Source organism: Giraffa tippelskirchi, chromosome 13 (genome assembly GCF_054371585.1).
Source record: "Giraffa tippelskirchi isolate mGirTip1 chromosome 13, T2T-mGirTip1v1.2.pri, whole genome shotgun sequence".
NCBI classification, from domain to species: Eukaryota; Metazoa; Chordata; class Mammalia; order Artiodactyla; family Giraffidae; genus Giraffa; species Giraffa tippelskirchi.
The window spans coordinates 122,867,975-122,886,332 of record NC_137287.1 but is presented as its reverse complement, the minus strand read 5'-3'; the positions used below and the strand labels follow the sequence as shown (position 1 = coordinate 122,886,332).

Here is an 18,358-nt window from a genome sequence, read left to right as displayed (position 1 = left end):
GTATCGCAATAAGCAAGTTGTGAAATCAGTCTCTTCGTAGTATTGGTGTCATTCATTACCTTGTGAGAAAAATAGATTAAACTTAATAAACTTCAACTTGAAAAATGTCAACGGCCCCTAATGTTGATAATCTACCACAGTTAGTTCAGTGAGGAAACATACATATCAAAATAGAAGTTTTCCAAAAACCAAGAAGTTGGCCTCTGTCCAGCATGACCTCGTAAGAGTAGAATTTCAGCACCGGTACCTACTTCAACATCAGTTTGTGGTATGGGCTCCAACCGTGTAATGAAAATTCCACATCACATTCATAAAACATTAGCCCCCTCCCTGGAAAACCAAGCCATGCTGAATATACGAACAGTGGCTCAGTTGGTAAAGAATCCGCCTGCAATGCAGAAGACACGAGTTCGATCCCTGGGTCCAGAAGGCCCCCCGGAGAGGAAAAGGCAGCCCACTCCAGTATCCTTGCCTGGGAGATCCCATGGACAGAGGAGCCTGGTGGGCTACACTCCGTGGGGTCGCAGAGTCGGACACGACTGAGTGACAACACCATTCACAGCATCACAGAGTCACAGGCCCAGGCGGCTCCCAATGCGCTTCATGCTGGATCTCACAGGGAAACCCAGGCCTCGCAGGACGTGAACTTCGGGAAAAAACGTAGAAAAACAGTCATGCGACTCACCTCCCTGCCTCAAAAGTGAACCAAGCAGCATCTCGCCCATACCGCCGCAGCGCGCTTAGCGGCCAAGAGATGAGTTTGACTCTGGGATTCTGGACGTCCCAAAGACAGATGTGCTCATATGTAATCTGCAAGGCACATTCGCCATGTACATCTAAGTTAGGAGATGGCATCAAATACACATTGAATCTCTCTGGGAGAAAAACAAAAGGTTAGTCTCAAGTCCCCAGGAATAAAACATCACAGACACTGCAGGAACAAAGAGGCATTTCAAAACAAGTCAAGCTCTTATTCTAGGTTTTGGTTGAATATTCAGGAAGATAAACCTTTCTCATAAATCAACACTTCCAGAAAATGATTTTTTAAATGAAGACTACATTAAATAACACAAGAAAGATACAGTCTGGTGGTCAATGTACATGCAACACTATTTACGTGAGCAAAGATCATTTTTAGAATATTTTAGTTTGCATAATAAAAATTTTGTATGCCAGTAAGAGACTCTAACAATGCAACCATTAAAGACAAATTTTTTTCCTGCCAAGTACTTGTTAATTACACCCACATTTTTGTGTTCACAAAAGATGCAGGTGCAAAATCATTGTTGCATGGTTTATTGAAATTAAAGTTATATTGATCAATTTATAATTTTCATAACACTATTCTACCTCAAATTATTTAAATAAAACTAATACTAGGCACTTAACTGACCAACAGTTTGGAAAAATTCCAATGGATTTGGACTCGTTTTAACAAAGAGCTCTTGTTAGCCAAATACCGGAAAGAAACATTCATTTGCTTATTTGTGCGACTTAAAATTTCACCATGATTACTCTGAATAAACCACTTGGCTTATTACTGCAACTGAATTTTCATCCCCACAGATATAGTCATGGTATTTCTGTTACATTTCTACAAAATTCATTAATTTAGGAAGTTATAGAGTCTAAATTTTGAATGAAATATGAACAAAAATATTATTACTATAGCAAACACATTTTTATCTATTTGTCATTACGATAGATTGCCTACATCTGAGAAGATAGTGGACACTAACAATGTCACTGGCATTCTAAATTAATAAAAAGTCAACAGAATTTTCATAGATTTTAGTTAAGTTTAAGAAACAGGAGTGTCAAGATTATGTTTACAAATGTATTCAAGCATCTATTCTGCAAATTTTCTAAGTTATTTCAAACTCCTAACAAGCAAACGTTTGCTGCTTTCTAGTAACTATTATTTTAAAAGTAAACTCTAATGAAGTAAATTTCTACCTGGAGAGTTCTGAAATAAGAAAGACTGTCATCAATAAGCAAAAAGTAAGAGTCCATGGGATCGCAGAGTCGGACATGACTTAGCCACCAAACAACAACAACAGAGATCGTTCCCAATTCCCTCGCTTGGAAGTTCTGTAATTACCTTGTCCAAGAACAGCAGTAACATTGATAAGAGTGACGACTTTAATTACAGTGACTTTAAGTCATACAGTTAATCTTGCAAAGTACCTCAAAAGACAGAGCTGAGTTTTGTTATAAAGCCTAGTAATTATATACCAGAGGTATTCTTATTCCCATTTGACAGAACAGGAAACTGAGGCTCAGACAGTTGCTACCAGAAGGGTGATTCCTGACATATTTAGTCGCTCAGACATGTCCGACTCTGCGACCCCATGGACTGTGGCCCGCCAGGCTCCTCTGTCCTTGGGATTCTCCAGGCAAGAACACTGGAGTGGGTAGCCATTCCCTTCTCCAGAGGATCTTCCTGACCCAGGGATCAAACACGGGTCCCCTGAACTGCAGATGGATTCTTTACCATCTGAGTCACCAGGGAAGCCCAACTCCTAGGAACAGGCAATTCTTGAATTCAGTTTGGGGCACACGCTGAATACAGCTTTGCAAATACAAAATGTGAGACGTAAATGCTGATCTGGGCACTCTAAAAAAAAATAATCAGAACCTGTCATGTTTTCCTCTTTATGTTTGGTTTCAAAAGCATTCTGAGTTAGTGGACTTTGGAGGGCGAAGCCTGGGGCGCGTTTGTGTGACCTTGGTTAATGACCTCGCCTCTCCGCAGCACAATTTCCCAGTCTGCCAAGAGGCTCCTCCGAATCAGCCAGCAAGTCTCAGACTTGATCAATAACACTTCCCTGGAGATGGATTATGGCAGACACGGTGCATCTGAAATAGCGCCGACTGTAAACGTGTCATGAAGACATAGTTCCAGTTGGGAGGGAGGGCGTTTTTCTTACTAACAATTGGACTGTGAATCCATAGAAAGGGCCAGCACAATCCCACCTCTGCCCTGCTCACTGCCAGGCCAGGTGACCCGCAGCAGCTTTGGCTGTGATATATCCTCGTAGATCAAGTCAACAGGCTAGTGCAGAACTCTAGGAGTCAATCTATCCTATTACAAGGCATTTGGAGACAAAGAAATGATTCCTCGCCTCCAAACTCACACTGCAAATCAACAGTGAGTTTCGTTGAAGTGTTCATGAACATTTTGCTCATTACTATTTATCATGACATATTCCCAGGTTGAGTGTTGAACTCGAAGAGTTGGCTCAATTGTTTTAGTTAAAAAAAAAAAAAAAATCACAGATTTTAGGTGAGTTTACTCTTGATGAAAAATTCAGGAAGTCTGGATTCTATTAAAAACACTGGAAAGCATTCAATAAAAATTTAAAGTGGAAAAAAGTAAGACAAAACCCCATTGCACTGTAAAATGTGTCACCATGAACACAGGCCCAGGGGTATGGGTCTAGAATCAGACCCTAGTTATTGCACTTGGAGCCAGATCTTTAGCTCTTTTAAGCTTCATTTTCCTCATCTGTAAATGGGAGGTAATAGTACTTATATCACAGTGTGCTGGGAAAATCAAATGATCTGATGCATCTTCCAAAGAAAACTGACACAGAAACACAGTAGGTTTCTCATAATTTCCAGCTGATGTTATTAATGTAGATACAGTCCTATTAGTCACTGAAAACATATTAAGAAACACACAGAAATGCTAACCTAGGTTTAGGTGAAATAAAAGGTAATTTTTAGTTCTTCCTTTATACACTTTCATAACTTCAAAAGTTTTACATCAAGATGTCTTATGTTTCATTATATGGGGAAAAAAACAGTTTAAGAAAAGAGAGGAGAGGATTTTCTTTACATACCACTCTGCTCTCTCTCAACTCCAGTGGCCAGTAAGTCAGGCTCTCCGAGGCTGATGTCAGTGACCCGCGTCCCCACACACTCCATCTGGAGGACTCTGCACCATTCGTCAGCCTCAAGATCTGCAGAGATACCCAAAGGTGACGAGGCTGCCCGGCCGGGGGGCAAAGCGCCAAGGCCCTCCCCTCGCCGACCAACCTGATTCGCAAGCAAAGGTCTTGGAGGTGTTATCACTGAAATAAATCCCGATGGCGTGCTTCTTGGTGCTTTTGGGCAGTCGAGCTACACTCCTCACGTTGTTGAGTTCTGTAACCTGGAAAATGAACCGTGGTGAGTTAGCGGACAGAAAGACAGCTCCCCGTGGACACCATCACACTGAGTAAAAGGGGGAAGGCAGGTCCCAGGGGAACACAGAGGGGGCTTGCCAGAAAGAAGCGCGTGTCCGGCGATGAATTATTTCCATGTCGTCCTCAACGCCCCAAATAGCCTCCCCTTGTCAGATTTCTCTGCAGGCTAACAGGTGACACAGCCTCAAAGCTTCACAGACGCAGGCGCTCGCTTTATACATACACAGTGTTAGCTGGAGTGTGACTTACAGTGTGAGTGAGCTACATGTCTACATTTAACCCCCCTCATGGGTCTCCTGCCCCTACACCCGACGGCACCCTCCAGGTCATCCCAGAGCACCAAGCTGGGCTCCCACTAGCGAGCTGCTTTACACACGTGCGTATCTGTGTCGGTGCTACGCTCTGTCTGCCCCACCCCCCCTTCCTGTTCGGTGTCCACACGTCCATGCTCCAGGTCTGAGTCTCTATTCCTGCCCTGCAAATAGGATCATCTGCACCATTTTCCTAGACTCCACAGACATGCATTAATATATTCTTCTCTTTCTGACTCACTTCAGTCTGTATGACAGACTCTAGGTCCATCCACACGTCTACAAATGACCAGATTTCATCCCTTTTCATGGCTGAGTAATGGGTTTTTCGTTTTTTATCCACCCCCGCCAAGGACTCTGCCTTCTCCATAGGGCTCATGACCTATCTCCATCGATGGGGACAGATTTTCAAATACCGTACCCCTTCAGAGTACTCCCAGCGCGAGCATCTTCAACACACTGACAGTGAGGAAGAGAAGGCAATGGTGGTCCAGTTCATAACTAGATGACCTCATCCTTTGATAGCGAGAGACAGAGTTAGGATTCTTACAGACTGATTTCCTCCAGCTTCTCCATGGTTGAGGGCCTACTGTCCCAGGGTCAGGGCGCTCTGCACGGCTCCATCTTCTCCTTTCCCCAGTAGTCATTCTCTGCCCCTCTCTTTCTCCCACCATCTCATGGTCCCTTTACCTTTTATGAACCATCCGCCTCCCACACGGGCTATGGCTGACTGGGTTTCCAAAATGCCCACCCCTGTTCAGTTACATCCAGATCCCCTGCTGCCTCCAGGGGTGTGATCCCTGGGTCCTGCAGGGGAGAAAGCTGAGGTGGCTTCAGGGCAGAGTAAGTCACACCTGACTCTTTAGCCATCCCCTGGACTGTAGCCCCGCAGGCTCCTCTGTCCCTGGGATTCTCCAGGCAAGAGTACTGGAGTGGGTGGCCATTCCCTTCCCCAGGGGGTCTTCCTGACGCAGGGATAGAACCCTCCAGGTGCTCCGCACCTCCTGCATTAGCAGGCAGATTCTCCACCACTGACTGAGCCTTCAGGCAGAATATTACAAGATAAATAACCCTTTCACACTGACAAGTTTAGCCTCCTCTCAGTCCGTCCCTTTCATGTTACACAAAAGAACGTGTCCCTCATCAGCCTTGGCCATCAGTAAGGTCACGCCATTTCTCCTATTACTCTAAACTCATACATGTCTGGCTCAGAAAGTAGGTGAGAAAAGAAATACCCTCTATTGCCTGTGGCTCAAACAGTAAATAATCTGCCTGCAATGCAGGAGACCTGGGTTCAATCCCTGGGTTGGGAAGATCTCCTGGAGAAGGAAATGGCAACCCACTCCAGTATTCTTCCCTGGTAAATTTCGTGAACAGAGGAGCCTGGCAGGCTACAGTCCACGGGGTCACAAAGAGTTGGACACGACTGAGTGACTAAACTGTTTCATTTCATTTCATGCACACCCTAACCTGATGATTTAATTTCCCTGCTTCTTATCCTCCATTGGGTCTCTGAATAGGATAATACAAATCTTTTACCATGAAATAGAAATATCACAACAGTTGCTGTGGACCAAGTGTTTGTGGCCCTACCAAATTCTCACGTTGAAATAGCACCTCTAAGGGTAAGGCATTAAGAGGTGGAGCCTTAGGGAGCTGATGCAGTCACGAGAGTGGAGCCCCTGTGAATGGGATTAGTGCTCTTATAAAAGAGGCCAGAGATCTCCTCTGTCCTTTTGCCCACGTAAGGACATAGCTAGAAGATGCCTTCTATGAACCAGAAAGTGAGTTCTCACCAGACACCCAATCTGCCTGTGACTTGACCTTGGACTTCCCAGCCTCCAGAACCATGAGAAACGCATATCTGTTGTTTATAAGCTACCCGGTTTATAGTACTTTTGTTGTATTAATAGCAACCCAAACAGGCAACCCAATTTACCAAAAGCTGTGAATTCTTTACTGGCTTAACTCTACTGATCTCATTCCCCCCAAGTCTCAGCGTTTACCAGAGGCAATCATTTATTTCTTGTTTGAAACTGGAAGTGTTAGTCCCTCAGTTAAGTCCAACTCTTTGTAATCCCATGGACTGTAGCCTGCCAGGCACCTCTGTCCATGGAATTCTCCAGGCAAGAATACTGGAGTGGGTAGCCATTCCCTTCTCCAGGGGATCTTCCCAAGCCAGGGAGTGAACCCAGGTCTTCCGTGCTGTAGGCAGACTCTTTACTGTCTCAGCCACCAGGGAAGCCCTGTTTATTTCTGTGCCATTACTACCGTCTTGCCACAACTACTTACTAGTCTCTTCGTGTCCATCCTGACTCTATTCATTCACAGCATCTAGATGATTTTTTTTTTATTTTTTAATGTTTTCATTTTTAAAACCCTAGTCAGCTTTCGGAAGTAAGAAGCTTTGTGGGAAACCAATATATTTTGGTGAAAAAGTAAAAAGGAGCTTTAACATGAACAGAGGTACTTGTACAGCTGTGGGGAGGGGTGACAGACGATCGTTTTCAAAAAACAAGTTCCGATCCCAGGTTCAAGGCGGCAGGGTAGAAGGACATGTACTCATCTCTTCCTCCAAGTGCACCAAAACCACAGCTAGCTGTTGCACAACCGTAGACAGGAGGACGCTGGAACCCACCAAAGAAACGATACTTACATCCAAAGACCCGGAAGAAGCCGCCAACGAGACGGTAGGAGGGGCGCAATCACAGTAAAATCAAATCCCATACCTGCCGAGTGGGAGACCCACAAACTAGACACCAACAACACCAAAGAAGTTTTCCCTCTGTTGTGAAGGTTCTGAGCCCCACATTAGGCTTCCGAGCCTGGCGATCCGGCAAAGGGACTAGGAATCCCCAGGGAATCTGACCTTGAAGGCCAGTGGGATTTGATTACAGGATTTCCACAGGACTGGGGGAAACAGAGACTGCAGTCTTGGAGAGCACAAACACAATCTTGCCCACGTCAAGATCCAGAGCAAAGGAGCAGTGATCCCACGGGCGGAAGATCCAAACTCCCTGCCAGTGTTGGAGGGTCTCCTGTGGAGGCGTGGGCCCGACTACCCTCGGCTTTATTCTGACTCCTCCTGAGATAAAAGAGTAGTCCACCCTAGCCTCAAACTCAGCAATGACCTCGAAATGTGTCATTTCATTCAACATCCATTAAAGGCAAAGAGGAAGGAGAAATACACACATACACACACACGCACACACATCTGAGCAAATCCACACCTTATTTTCAAAAGAATTGCAACCTTCTTTAACTCATAATAGAATCTTCCTCAAAATACATGTTAAAGTGATAACTAGGAGAATTAACATTTGCAGATGTACTTATAAGTCACATGAAAACTTTGATGAGACAGACATACATATTTTCACCATCACTCCACTCTGTAAGTGAGAAAAATGAAGGACATATTTTTTTTTGTTAATATTCCTTTTCCAAAGAAATAATTGGCCCCTAAATAATTGCTTTGGAAGCAAACAGAGATTTTCATAAGTCCTCAGATTACCATTAAATATTAGCAGTATTTTAAATGAGACAGACATCAGTGTAACTGACCATCAAAAATGACCACATGGGATCCTCAGCATTGTCTCAAAGGGGGTGACTTTTCAGTACCAAGAGCATCGAATAGCTTCAGTTCACCTTCAGAATAAACTTATTGTCTTTTCCTTAAATTTCAGATCACCCAGAAGTTATTTCCCCATGTTCAAAAATTTAAGGAAAACTCCCTCCAGAATTGTATAGATTACATTTATAATTTTCTAGATTTTCTCTTTCTTCCACAATGCAAGAGAACTACGAACAAAGCTAGTGGAGGTGATGGAATTCCAGTTGAGCTATTTCAAATCCTCAAAGGTGATGCTGTGAAAGTGCTGCACTCAATATGCCAGCAAATTTGGAAAACTCAGCAGTGGCCACAGGACTAGAAAAGGTCAGTTTTCATTCCAATCCCAAAGAAAGGTAATGCCAAAGAATGCTCAAACTACCTCACAATTGCACTCATCTCACACGTTAGAAAAGTAATGCTCAAAATTCTCCGACCCAGGCTTCAGCAATACGTGAACCGTGAACTTCCAGATGTTCAAGCTGGATTTAGAAAAGGCAGAGGAACCAGAGATCAAATTGCCAACATCTGCTGGATCATTGAAAAAGCAAGAGAGTTCCAGAAAAACATCTACTTCTGCTTTATTGACTATGCCAAAGCCTTTGACTGTGTGGATCACAACAAACTGTGGAAAATTCTGAAAGAGATGGGAATACCAGACCATCTGACCTGCCTCCTGAGAAATCTGTATGCAGGTCAAGAAGCAACAGTTAGAACTGGACACGGAACAACAGACTGGTTCCAAATAGGAAAAGGAGTACATCAAGGCTGTATATTGTCACCCTGCTTATTTAACTTACATGCAGAGTACATCATGAGAAATGCTGGGCTGGAGGAAGCACAAGCTGGAATCAAGATTGCCCGGAGAAATATCAATAACCTCAGATATGCAGATGACACCACCCTTATGGCAGACAGTGAAGAAGAACTAAAGAGCCTCTTGATGAAAGTGAGAGGAGACTGAAAAAGTTGGCTTAAAACTCAACATTCAGAAAACGAAGATCATGGCATCTGGTCCCATCACTTCATGGCAAACAGATGGTGAAACAGTGGAAACCGTGACAGACTTTATTTTTTTGGGCTCCAAAATCACTGCAGATGGTGACTGCAGCCATGAAATTAAAAGACACTTGCTCCTTGGAAGAAAAGTTATGACCAACCTAGACAACATATTAAAAAGCAGAGACATTACTTTGCTGACAAAGGTCCATTTAGTTAAAGCTATGGTTTTTCCAGTAGTCATGTATGGATATGAGAATTGGACTATAAAGAAAGCTGAGTGCCAAAGAATTGATGCTTTTGAACGTGGTGTTGGAGAAGACTCTTGAGAGTCCCTTGAATTGCAAGGAGATCCAACTAGTCCATCCTAAAGAAAATCAGTCCTGAATATTCATTGGAAGGACTGATGCTGAAGCTGAAGCTCCAATACTTTGGTGACCTGATGCAAAGAGCTGACTCATTGGAAAAGACCCTGATGCTGGGAGAGATTGAAGGCGGGAGGAAAAGGCGACGATAGAGGATGAGATGGTTGGATGGCATCACCGACTCAATGCACATGAGTTTGAGCAAGCTCCAGGAGTTGGTGATGGACAGACAAGGAGGCCTGGTGTACTGCAGTCCATGGGGTTGCAAAGAGTCAGACATGACTGAGTGACTGAACTGAACTGAAACTTTACATGAATTATGCTGTCTTTGTGTAGAGATTCACAGATAAAATGTAAAAAGTTCTTCAAAGTGTTAACAACATCAAGAAGTGTATGCTCAGTCATGTCTGACTCTTTGCAACCCCATGGACTGTAGCCCACCAGGCTCCTCTGTCCATGGGATTCTCCTGGCACAAATACTGGAGTGAGTTGCAATCTTCTCCTCCAGGGGATCTTCCTAATCCAGGTATCAAAGCAGCATCTCCTGCACTGGTGGGCAGATTCTTTACCACTGAACCACCTGAGCAGAGCTAACATCAAGGAGAACCACTTATACACAAGTGCAGGAGAATCACATTTCCTTCTCAAGAGTCTTCCTTGCATCCCTTCATTCATCAACGTATCTGTCTATTTACTATTCACTTACTCATTCATTCATTTATTTTTCAAATTTACTCTGTGTCAAGTACTGTTCTATTAACTAGGGATAAGATATATAAACTCTGTGCATTGTTAGTGAGAATGTAAAATGATGCAGCTGCTATTAAAAAAAAAAATATGAAGGTTCTTCAAAAAATTTAAAACAGAAGTACCATGTGGTCCAACAATCCCACTTTGGGGATGTATATTCAAAGGAGATGAAAACGGTACCTCGAAGGGGGTATTTACACTCCTGTCTTTATTGCAGTATTATTTGCAATAGTTGAGATATAGAAACAACCTAAATGTCCACTGGTGGATGAATAAAGAAACTGCGGTATATACCTACAATGGGATATTATTCAGCCTTAAAACTATTATTTTTCCCCCTTGTACTTCTTTTTAAATGCTATCTACTGTTCATGGCAAGCAATACTAGTTTCTATTGATGGTAGTAAGAAAATGTTCTCTTACAGTGTATTTATTTAAACGAAGAGGTGATCTGATTTCAAGCAAAATATCAAGTAAATAGGAGTAAAGGTGATCCTATTACCAAGTACGAGCTGGCACTTCTAGTCTCATGACAGGCCAGTGAATTGGAGACTAGGTGTTGGGCAAGGAGAGAGCTGGCCGACAGAGAAGACTGCAGACTAATGTCTCAAAACAGCCATCTTATCAGGGTCTGGATGGAGGTAGGGAGCAGAGTTAAAAGGCCATTAATCTTGCAAACACCTCCTAGAATGGCAAGCCTCAGGCCGAGGATGTGCTAATTTCTTTCTTCCTGCCATCCACAGGAGGACAGCGTTCTGAACAAAGGCATTTTAGTTCAATGGTCAGACAGAGGGGCGGAATTCTGTGAGACAGGCCTTTATGTATGATTATAATAACAAAAGCAACGAAGAGCAAGTCAAAGAAACAGTTCCAACTTGGAGTCAGAACTGGCTTTTCCCTGCAACAATACTGTGACAAGAGCTCAGTTCAGTCCAGTTGCTCTGTCGTGTCCGACTCTCTGCGACCCCATGAACTGCAGCCCGCCGGGCCTCCCTGTCCATCACCAACTCCCGGAGTTTACTCCGGCTCACGTGCACTGGGTCAGTGATGCCATCCAATCATCACAACAAACAGTTATGAATAAATGAAAAAGGACTAAAAATTAGGAAAAATACCATCAATCTACTACTCCTAATCTAACACCACTGTTATGAACTGACTTTCATTTAATTTTCTATGAATTTCACAGTCCAGGTGATAACCAATTGTCCTAAAGGTCAACAGTCAGCCAGAAGAACTCTCCTTTGCTTGGCAGGGGCATGACAACAGATATCAACAGAAACTTGGTAAAGATCTGGTGCCCATTTGACATCCCAAAGGTCACGCATCTGAATAGGACCATTTGTTTTCTTTTTGCCTTTTTTGCCCATTTCACAACCGCACATCCTAAGTGAAGAAGACAACAAAGCATCTCAAGCCTCGTGACCAGACCTGAAACATACGTGAGAATTATGACATAAAAGCCAAAAGAACAGCTTCCAAAAGACAGCTAACATGAGATCCAGTTACAAATGTTCATTACTAACAGAGAGTCTTGATATTGAGCAGCAAAGTAAAAGAAGTCAAATTTTTTGATGAAAATGGTAAATAAGAGTTTAAATATTTTTACCTGCACTTTTATAGAATCTTCATGCTAAGGCAACAAGTGACCAAGGTGGACAATCAGCATTACTTCTGTTTATACCTGGACTGCTACCTGTCTGATTACTCTTTCCAATTAATCTGTGACCTCTCAGTCTCTAAACTTCCTTTTCCTTTTCTGGGATGTATTTAAGCTTTCTGACTCCAGAGATTTCTCTCTTGAAATGGAGCTAAAATCTAATCCATTTTGGCCAAAATGGAGCCAAAGAAGACCAGAAACATGTGTACAGCTTACTGAAAATGTCAATACGAGGATCTTTGAAATGCTCAATTTTCTTTAGAAATTGGCCGTTTACTTTCAAAGCCCAGGTTAGCCTCAGGCTTCATTTGATATACCCTGGGCAATATTCAATCCTTGGACTCATTCAGAATTCAAGAAAGATCATGGTTCCTTGAAAATTCCTCTGGTAAGAGATAATGAACTCTAAATAGGAGCTTTCCTGACACATAAAGTATGTTCACGAGCACAGAGGATGGAAAGATTGAGTACAGGTAAGACTTGGCAAAAATGATTCTCTTTAGAATCTGGAGGGATTTAAAATCAGACCAAAGGCAAGTGCTGTACCTCACAGCAACTTTCATTTTCTTTTCTTTATTTATTTTCATTTCCGGCTGCTCTGGGTCTCTGTTGCTACATGTGGGCGCTCCGTCGCAGGGCTTCTCTTGATGCCAAGCACGGTCTCTGGGGCGCGTGGGCTCAGGAGTTGAGGCGCAGGGGCTTAGCTGCACTGCAGCAGGTGTAATCTTGCCGGACCAGAGATCAAACCCATGTCCCCCTGCATTGGCAGGTGGATTCTTTACCACTGGACCACCTGGGAAATTCCTAACCTTCATTTCCCAGATTGACTTATTTGTTCATTATTCATCCATTCCCTCCTTGCCCACATGACTTTTTCCTGAATGGTTTGGATTTGGTCATGCAACTTGCTTTAGCTCATAGAATGTGAGCTGATATGCGCAAGAAAATGCTTTCAAAGTGTAAGTCAGTTCTCTCCTTCAGTTCATTTCCCTCCTTACTCCTGAATGTACAGATAGATAGACTGCAACTGAGTCAAATTAATCCAGCTATGCTCAGCACACCCACAGCCAACCCAGACCTCTCAAACAATAGGGGTGGAAGATAAGGATGAGTTGCTATAAGCTGCTAAGATTTTGGAATTGTTGCCAAAGCAAAAGTTGGCTAATATACCCTCTGTTTGATTTCCTTCTGGCCAAGAATTTTCATAGAGTTTTTCTCTCAAACCCCACCGTATAACTATATTCAGTTCAGTTCAATTCAGTCGCTCAGTTGTGTCCGACTCTTTGCGACCCCATGAATCGCAGCATGCCAGGCCTCCCTGTCCATCACCAACTCCCGGAGTCTACCCAAACCCATGTCCATCGAGTCGGTGATGCCATCCAACCATCTCATCCTCTGTCATCCCCTTCTCCTCCTGCCCCCAATCCTTCCCAGCATTAGGGTCTTTTCCAATGAGTCAACTCTTCGCATGAGGTGGCCACAGTATTGGAGTTTCAGCTTCAACATCAGTCCTTCCAATGAATACCCAGGACTGATCTCCTTTAGGATGGAATGGTTGGATCTCCTTGCAGTCCAAGGGACTCTCAAGAGTCTTCTCCAACACCACAGTTCAAAAGCATCAATTCTGCGGCGCTCAGCTTTCTTCACCGTCCAACTCTCACATCCATACATGACCACTGGAAAAATCATAGCCTTGACTAGATGGACCTATATTACTTCTAGTACAAAGGGGACTAGATTTCCTAGTCAAATACATAATAAGCCACTAGAACACTGGTTAGCAACTTTAATTTAGTGGTTGAATCACTTGGTTTTTAAAATTTTTTTTCAAAGGAAATCTTACAGTGTCACCATCATATAAAAGTAGAACTAGTCTAATTAAATGAGGAAATGAATCTCACACCCTACTCACCAGTTATAAATCCACTTCTCAAGGAGGTTCACTTACTTCAATCAACTGCAGAATGCTGAATGGCTACATATAATGCTAAATTCTCAGGATGGTACAACATCCTTGGTACTGTTATTAAACTCATTATGAGGATAAATAGCGAGAATGAGAGAAGTAACTTAATTATGATTTCTCAGGTAGAATGAAAGGATAGAGCAACATTCAAACCTAGAACTGCTGGCCTCTAGATGTATGCTTTTTCCAGCAGTACACTCCACCATGTATGCTCCTTAAAAAATATTAAAAGTAAAGAATAAATAAGTTACTGGCTGGATAAATGAGCAAATGAATAAAACTACAGATGCAAACAGTTTTGGAAACATTTAAAGATATTTCTGCAAGTTGTAAACCGTATCTTGAAAGAAAGAAAAAAAAAGAAATGTAAATCTTAATTCCTCTGTAAAAATAAAGTGCTTGTCAACTCAAAAGAAGACAGTCTGAACTAAACTCATCTTTCCTATTCAGACTTTAAAATGCTGAAGAAAACTCAGCTTTTCAAAAACGACTTGCTTTTATATGTGTACATATGGCACCATGGTCTGTATTCCAAACTACAGCTCTAGTGAAAGCCGGCTTGGAACAAGCACAGGAATCTAAATATGAGGTCCCATGGATCAAGCACAAACAGTAAAAGACAGAAATGTCAAGACCACAGTGCAGTGAATCTTGACACGTGTACACACCTGGGCAGCCACCACTCAGACTGACATACGGAACATTTCAGTTAACACCACACTTCCTGGATCAGTCTGACCATTGACAAAACCACCAGTCTTACCTCCATCGCCACTGGCTAGTTCCTCCTTCTAGAAAACTTTATATAAACATATGAACTGAATTATATCACACATGTTTTTCTATGTTTGCATTCTTACATCCAGTATCACGTCTATGAGATGCATCCATGCTGGGCAATACTTTGGCATTAGGTGAATATCCTGTTTCCCAATCACCTTTGAGAGAATTGTCTTAGCATCCACTGAAAACTCTTATCTGCATCAAAATGCTGTTCTTTTTAGGCCAACTGGTTTGTCAATCTAAGCCCATATTTTTGTGATTGTCATAGTCAAGATAAATATTGACACAGGATGCCTGAACTGTTCCCACAAGGAAACCCAGGTCAAGAATATTACTAGAATCACTGATATGCCTTTATTTTAAAAATGTGGACTACGGCATTTAATAAGGTGAGCGAGTTCAACTATCGAGAATCTACTGCATGTTTAGTTGACAGAAGCACCCACCTTTGTACATTTGGACGTCCTCCTCCTCCATTTCTGGCTTCCCAAGTGGCACTGGTGGTGAAGAACCCGCCTGCTAATGCAGGAGATGCAAGAGACTTGGGTTCGATCCCTGGGTTGGGAAGATTCCCTGGAGGAAGAAATGGCAACCTGCTCCAGTATTCTTGCCTAAGAAACCCCACAGACAGAGGAGCCTGGTGGGCTACAGTCCACGGGGCCGCAAAGAGCAAGACACAACTGACACACACACACATCCTCGGTGTTTCATCTGGATCTGTCAGCATGTGAGCTGGTGGGCACGCCTGGGCAGCTTACTCAAGGAGGGAACCAAGCCATTAGTGGCTTGACACCATCATCAGTCTCTTTGCAGGCATTTCAGCAGGACAGTCAGGTAGCTGTCATCACAGCGGCAGGTTCTAACTGTAGCTGCTGAGGATCCAAAGAAAACCACACACAGGCGAACGTGGCGGCTCGTTTAGGTTACACTTCTAGAGCCTATTGAGAAGGGATCCTTTGTGTCTGAGCCTTTCGGGGACACACGCAGACCATCTGATGAGGGTCCTTCAATCCCCCACGCCTCGCAGTGAAGCATCCTTCCTTCAGCAGAGGCTCTAGGCAGACGCTGAAGGCAGTCCAACTTGCCTTTCCTGCACCGGTGCAGAAAATGACAGAAGGCTACCTTGGTGGTGGTGCACTTTCTGGCTCTAGCGTGTGATTACTTTGGATGGCGCTGCCTGAAAATCAGTCTGAACAAATTTTGATTCACTTTCCTCAAGATACTGTCCAACCATGCATACTCCTCCCACACACTCTGTGCTGCTCTGAGAGAAATGGATTTCTTCCCAGTAGCTGGAAGAAATGGAAAGCGGCACAGTGAAGCCTCCACCAGCTTCTGCTGATCTAGTGGGCAGTTCTTTGGAACTTTCAGAATATTCCTCCAAATATTGCTCTGCAGACATGGCCTGCTGTGATGCTGCATGCATGGGTGCGGGCTAAGTCACTCAGTTGTGTCCGACTCTTTGCGACCCCACGGACTGTAGCCCACCAGGCTCCTCTGTCCATGGGATTCTCCAGGCAAGAATACTGGAGTGAGTTGCCATGCCTTCCTCCAAGAGATCTTCCCAACCCAGGGATTGAACCCACGTCCTTCACATCTCCCACACTGGCAGGTGGGCACCTGGGAAGCCCAGTGTGATGCTAGAGGGCCTTGTATGGAAGAGACACCACTCTGCTGCAGCACAGGCAGTGCGCAATTTACTGTTTTCCTTTTCTGAGAAGTCCAACTGAAGTCCCTCTCATTTACTGTTTCCTTTCTGAGAAGTCCAACTGAAGTCCCTCTCATTTTTGTGGTCTTTTCAGTCCCACCAAACAAGAACACCTGGGTTTATTCTTCCTTTGCTTGGAAACACTCTTCCTATGGGGAGGAAATCTTAAGCTGCCCCATCTTCAGTGACTCAAACATCATCTCATCCAGGCGACTCTATTTAGAACTGCAACAGGGGGACTTCCCTGGCAGTCCAGTGGTTAAGACTATGCGCCTCCAATGCAGGGGGCGCAGTTTGGATCTCCGGTCAGGAAACTAGGATCCCACATGCTGACAGGCCAGTAAAATAAAATAAACAAAAACAAAACTGCAACACTCTCAGTCCACATGCCTTTCTCAGCTTTGCCCAGCTTTCATTCTTGCTTAGCACTGATCAGTCACGCCAACACCCTACATATTTCACTTACACGTTTTCTCTACGTTAAGCAGAAGTAGACGCAGGGTGTCACCTGCTCTCTTCTCTGCTCTGTCCCCAGCACCAAGCTCAGGGCCTCACACGTGTAAGGCAATAAGAACATGGTAAACGAAAGCCCCGCCTCCTCCCCCATCTTCATCATCAAGGAAAGGAGACTGAGACGCAGCCGCAGCGGTAACACGTCCGGGGTCGGCCCGTTCCTGACCCGGAGCAGAGGCATGATTTGATTCCAAGAGGCAGACTCTTCAAACAAAAAATTTATTCATTTATTTCTGTTTATAGAAAATAAACAAAGGAGAACGGAGCAGAAGAGGGTGAGACAGTAGGAGCCTCGTCAACTCATTGGACGTGAATTTGAGCAAACTCCAGGGGACAGTGGAGGACAGAGGAGCCTGGCATCCATGGGGTTGCAAACAGTCAGACACAACTTAGTGACTGAACAACAACAAAATTCACTTATTTGGCTGCACCAGGTCTTCAGTTGCGGCATGTGGGACCTCGTTCCCCGACCGGGGACCAAACCCAGATCCCCTGCATCGGGAGCACAGTCTCAGCCACTGGACTGCCAGGGAAGGGGAGGGAAGCCCCCCACGCAGGCAGACCTTTAATTATATGCCAGATTTGGGGTTCTAAGCACTTCATATTGATTATGTTGTTTAATTTTTCACATTTCTGACTAACTGTGAAATTCCTGCTGTACATAGAACAGGACTATCAGAGGTGAATTTGTTCACTCAGCTTGCAAACAGCAGAGCTGGGATTCAAACGTGGATAATCTGATGCGACACTTCAGTAAACCACCAAATGCCACCAAATGACTCCAGAAAAGAATTAGTGAGGCCATCGTTCCTGAGGGAGGCACTGTCATTCCTAAAGTGGGCTGAGAAGGGTGAGCGAGGGGTTATGAGGCAAAGAAAGGAGAGAGGAATCTCCAGACCAAAGCTTCCCCACACAAGCACGAAACTGCAGTTTGGTAGGATAGAAATATGGGGGAAAGTGGCGGTGAGGAGCGAGGCAGTGACAGGAAGACAGAGTGCCAAGTGAGAGCAGCTGGGCTGGGGCTAAAAGGCACGGAGAGAGGCCGGCAGGAGTCACTGTGACTCACGAGGTCCGCAGAGGACAGACGAAGAGGTTTTAAGCAGGTAACTGGAGGGGTCGCATCCACACATCACAGGCCAGTGGTTCTCCATCCAGGGGAGATCTTAAGGTCTTGCACTCGCCTCCTCCTTTCCAGGGAAAAGGTTTCACAAAGTCCGGGGCTATTTTTGGTTGCCAAAACTGGGAGGTGCTCTTGGCATCTAGGGAGTAGAGGTCAGAGATGCTGCTAAACATCCTGCAGTGAACAGGCCAGCTCCACACCGAAAATGTTAACAGCGCAGAGGGTGAAAAACCCCGTTAGAGTGGGAGTGGAGAATGGACACAGAGGATGCATCATGCAACTAGAGTGTGCTGTTCACACAGACCTGAGGAGAAGGGCGTCCTCTGGAGCTGAGCAGCGCACCGTTGGCTTGGCCATACACGTGGCCTCAACCGAGGGGA

At 44.2% G+C, this 18,358-nt stretch overlaps 1 protein-coding gene across 6 annotated transcripts in view; it reads right to left on the bottom strand.

The window, feature by feature from the left end:
- DOK5 (docking protein 5) overlaps nucleotides 1–18,358 on the bottom strand; it is a 240,099-nt gene that overhangs the window by 143,167 nt on the left and 78,574 nt on the right. For all 6 annotated transcript variants that reach the window (XM_081557308.1, XM_081557309.1, XM_081557313.1 and 3 more), the window contains exons 3-5: nucleotides 4,042–4,156; nucleotides 3,846–3,965; nucleotides 686–875 (exon numbers count right to left, since the gene is read on the bottom strand). In XM_081557308.1, the coding sequence (XP_081413434.1) occupies nucleotides 686–875; nucleotides 3,846–3,965; nucleotides 4,042–4,156 (425 nt within the window). The remainder of the gene's footprint in view (nucleotides 1–685; nucleotides 876–3,845; nucleotides 3,966–4,041; nucleotides 4,157–18,358) is intronic.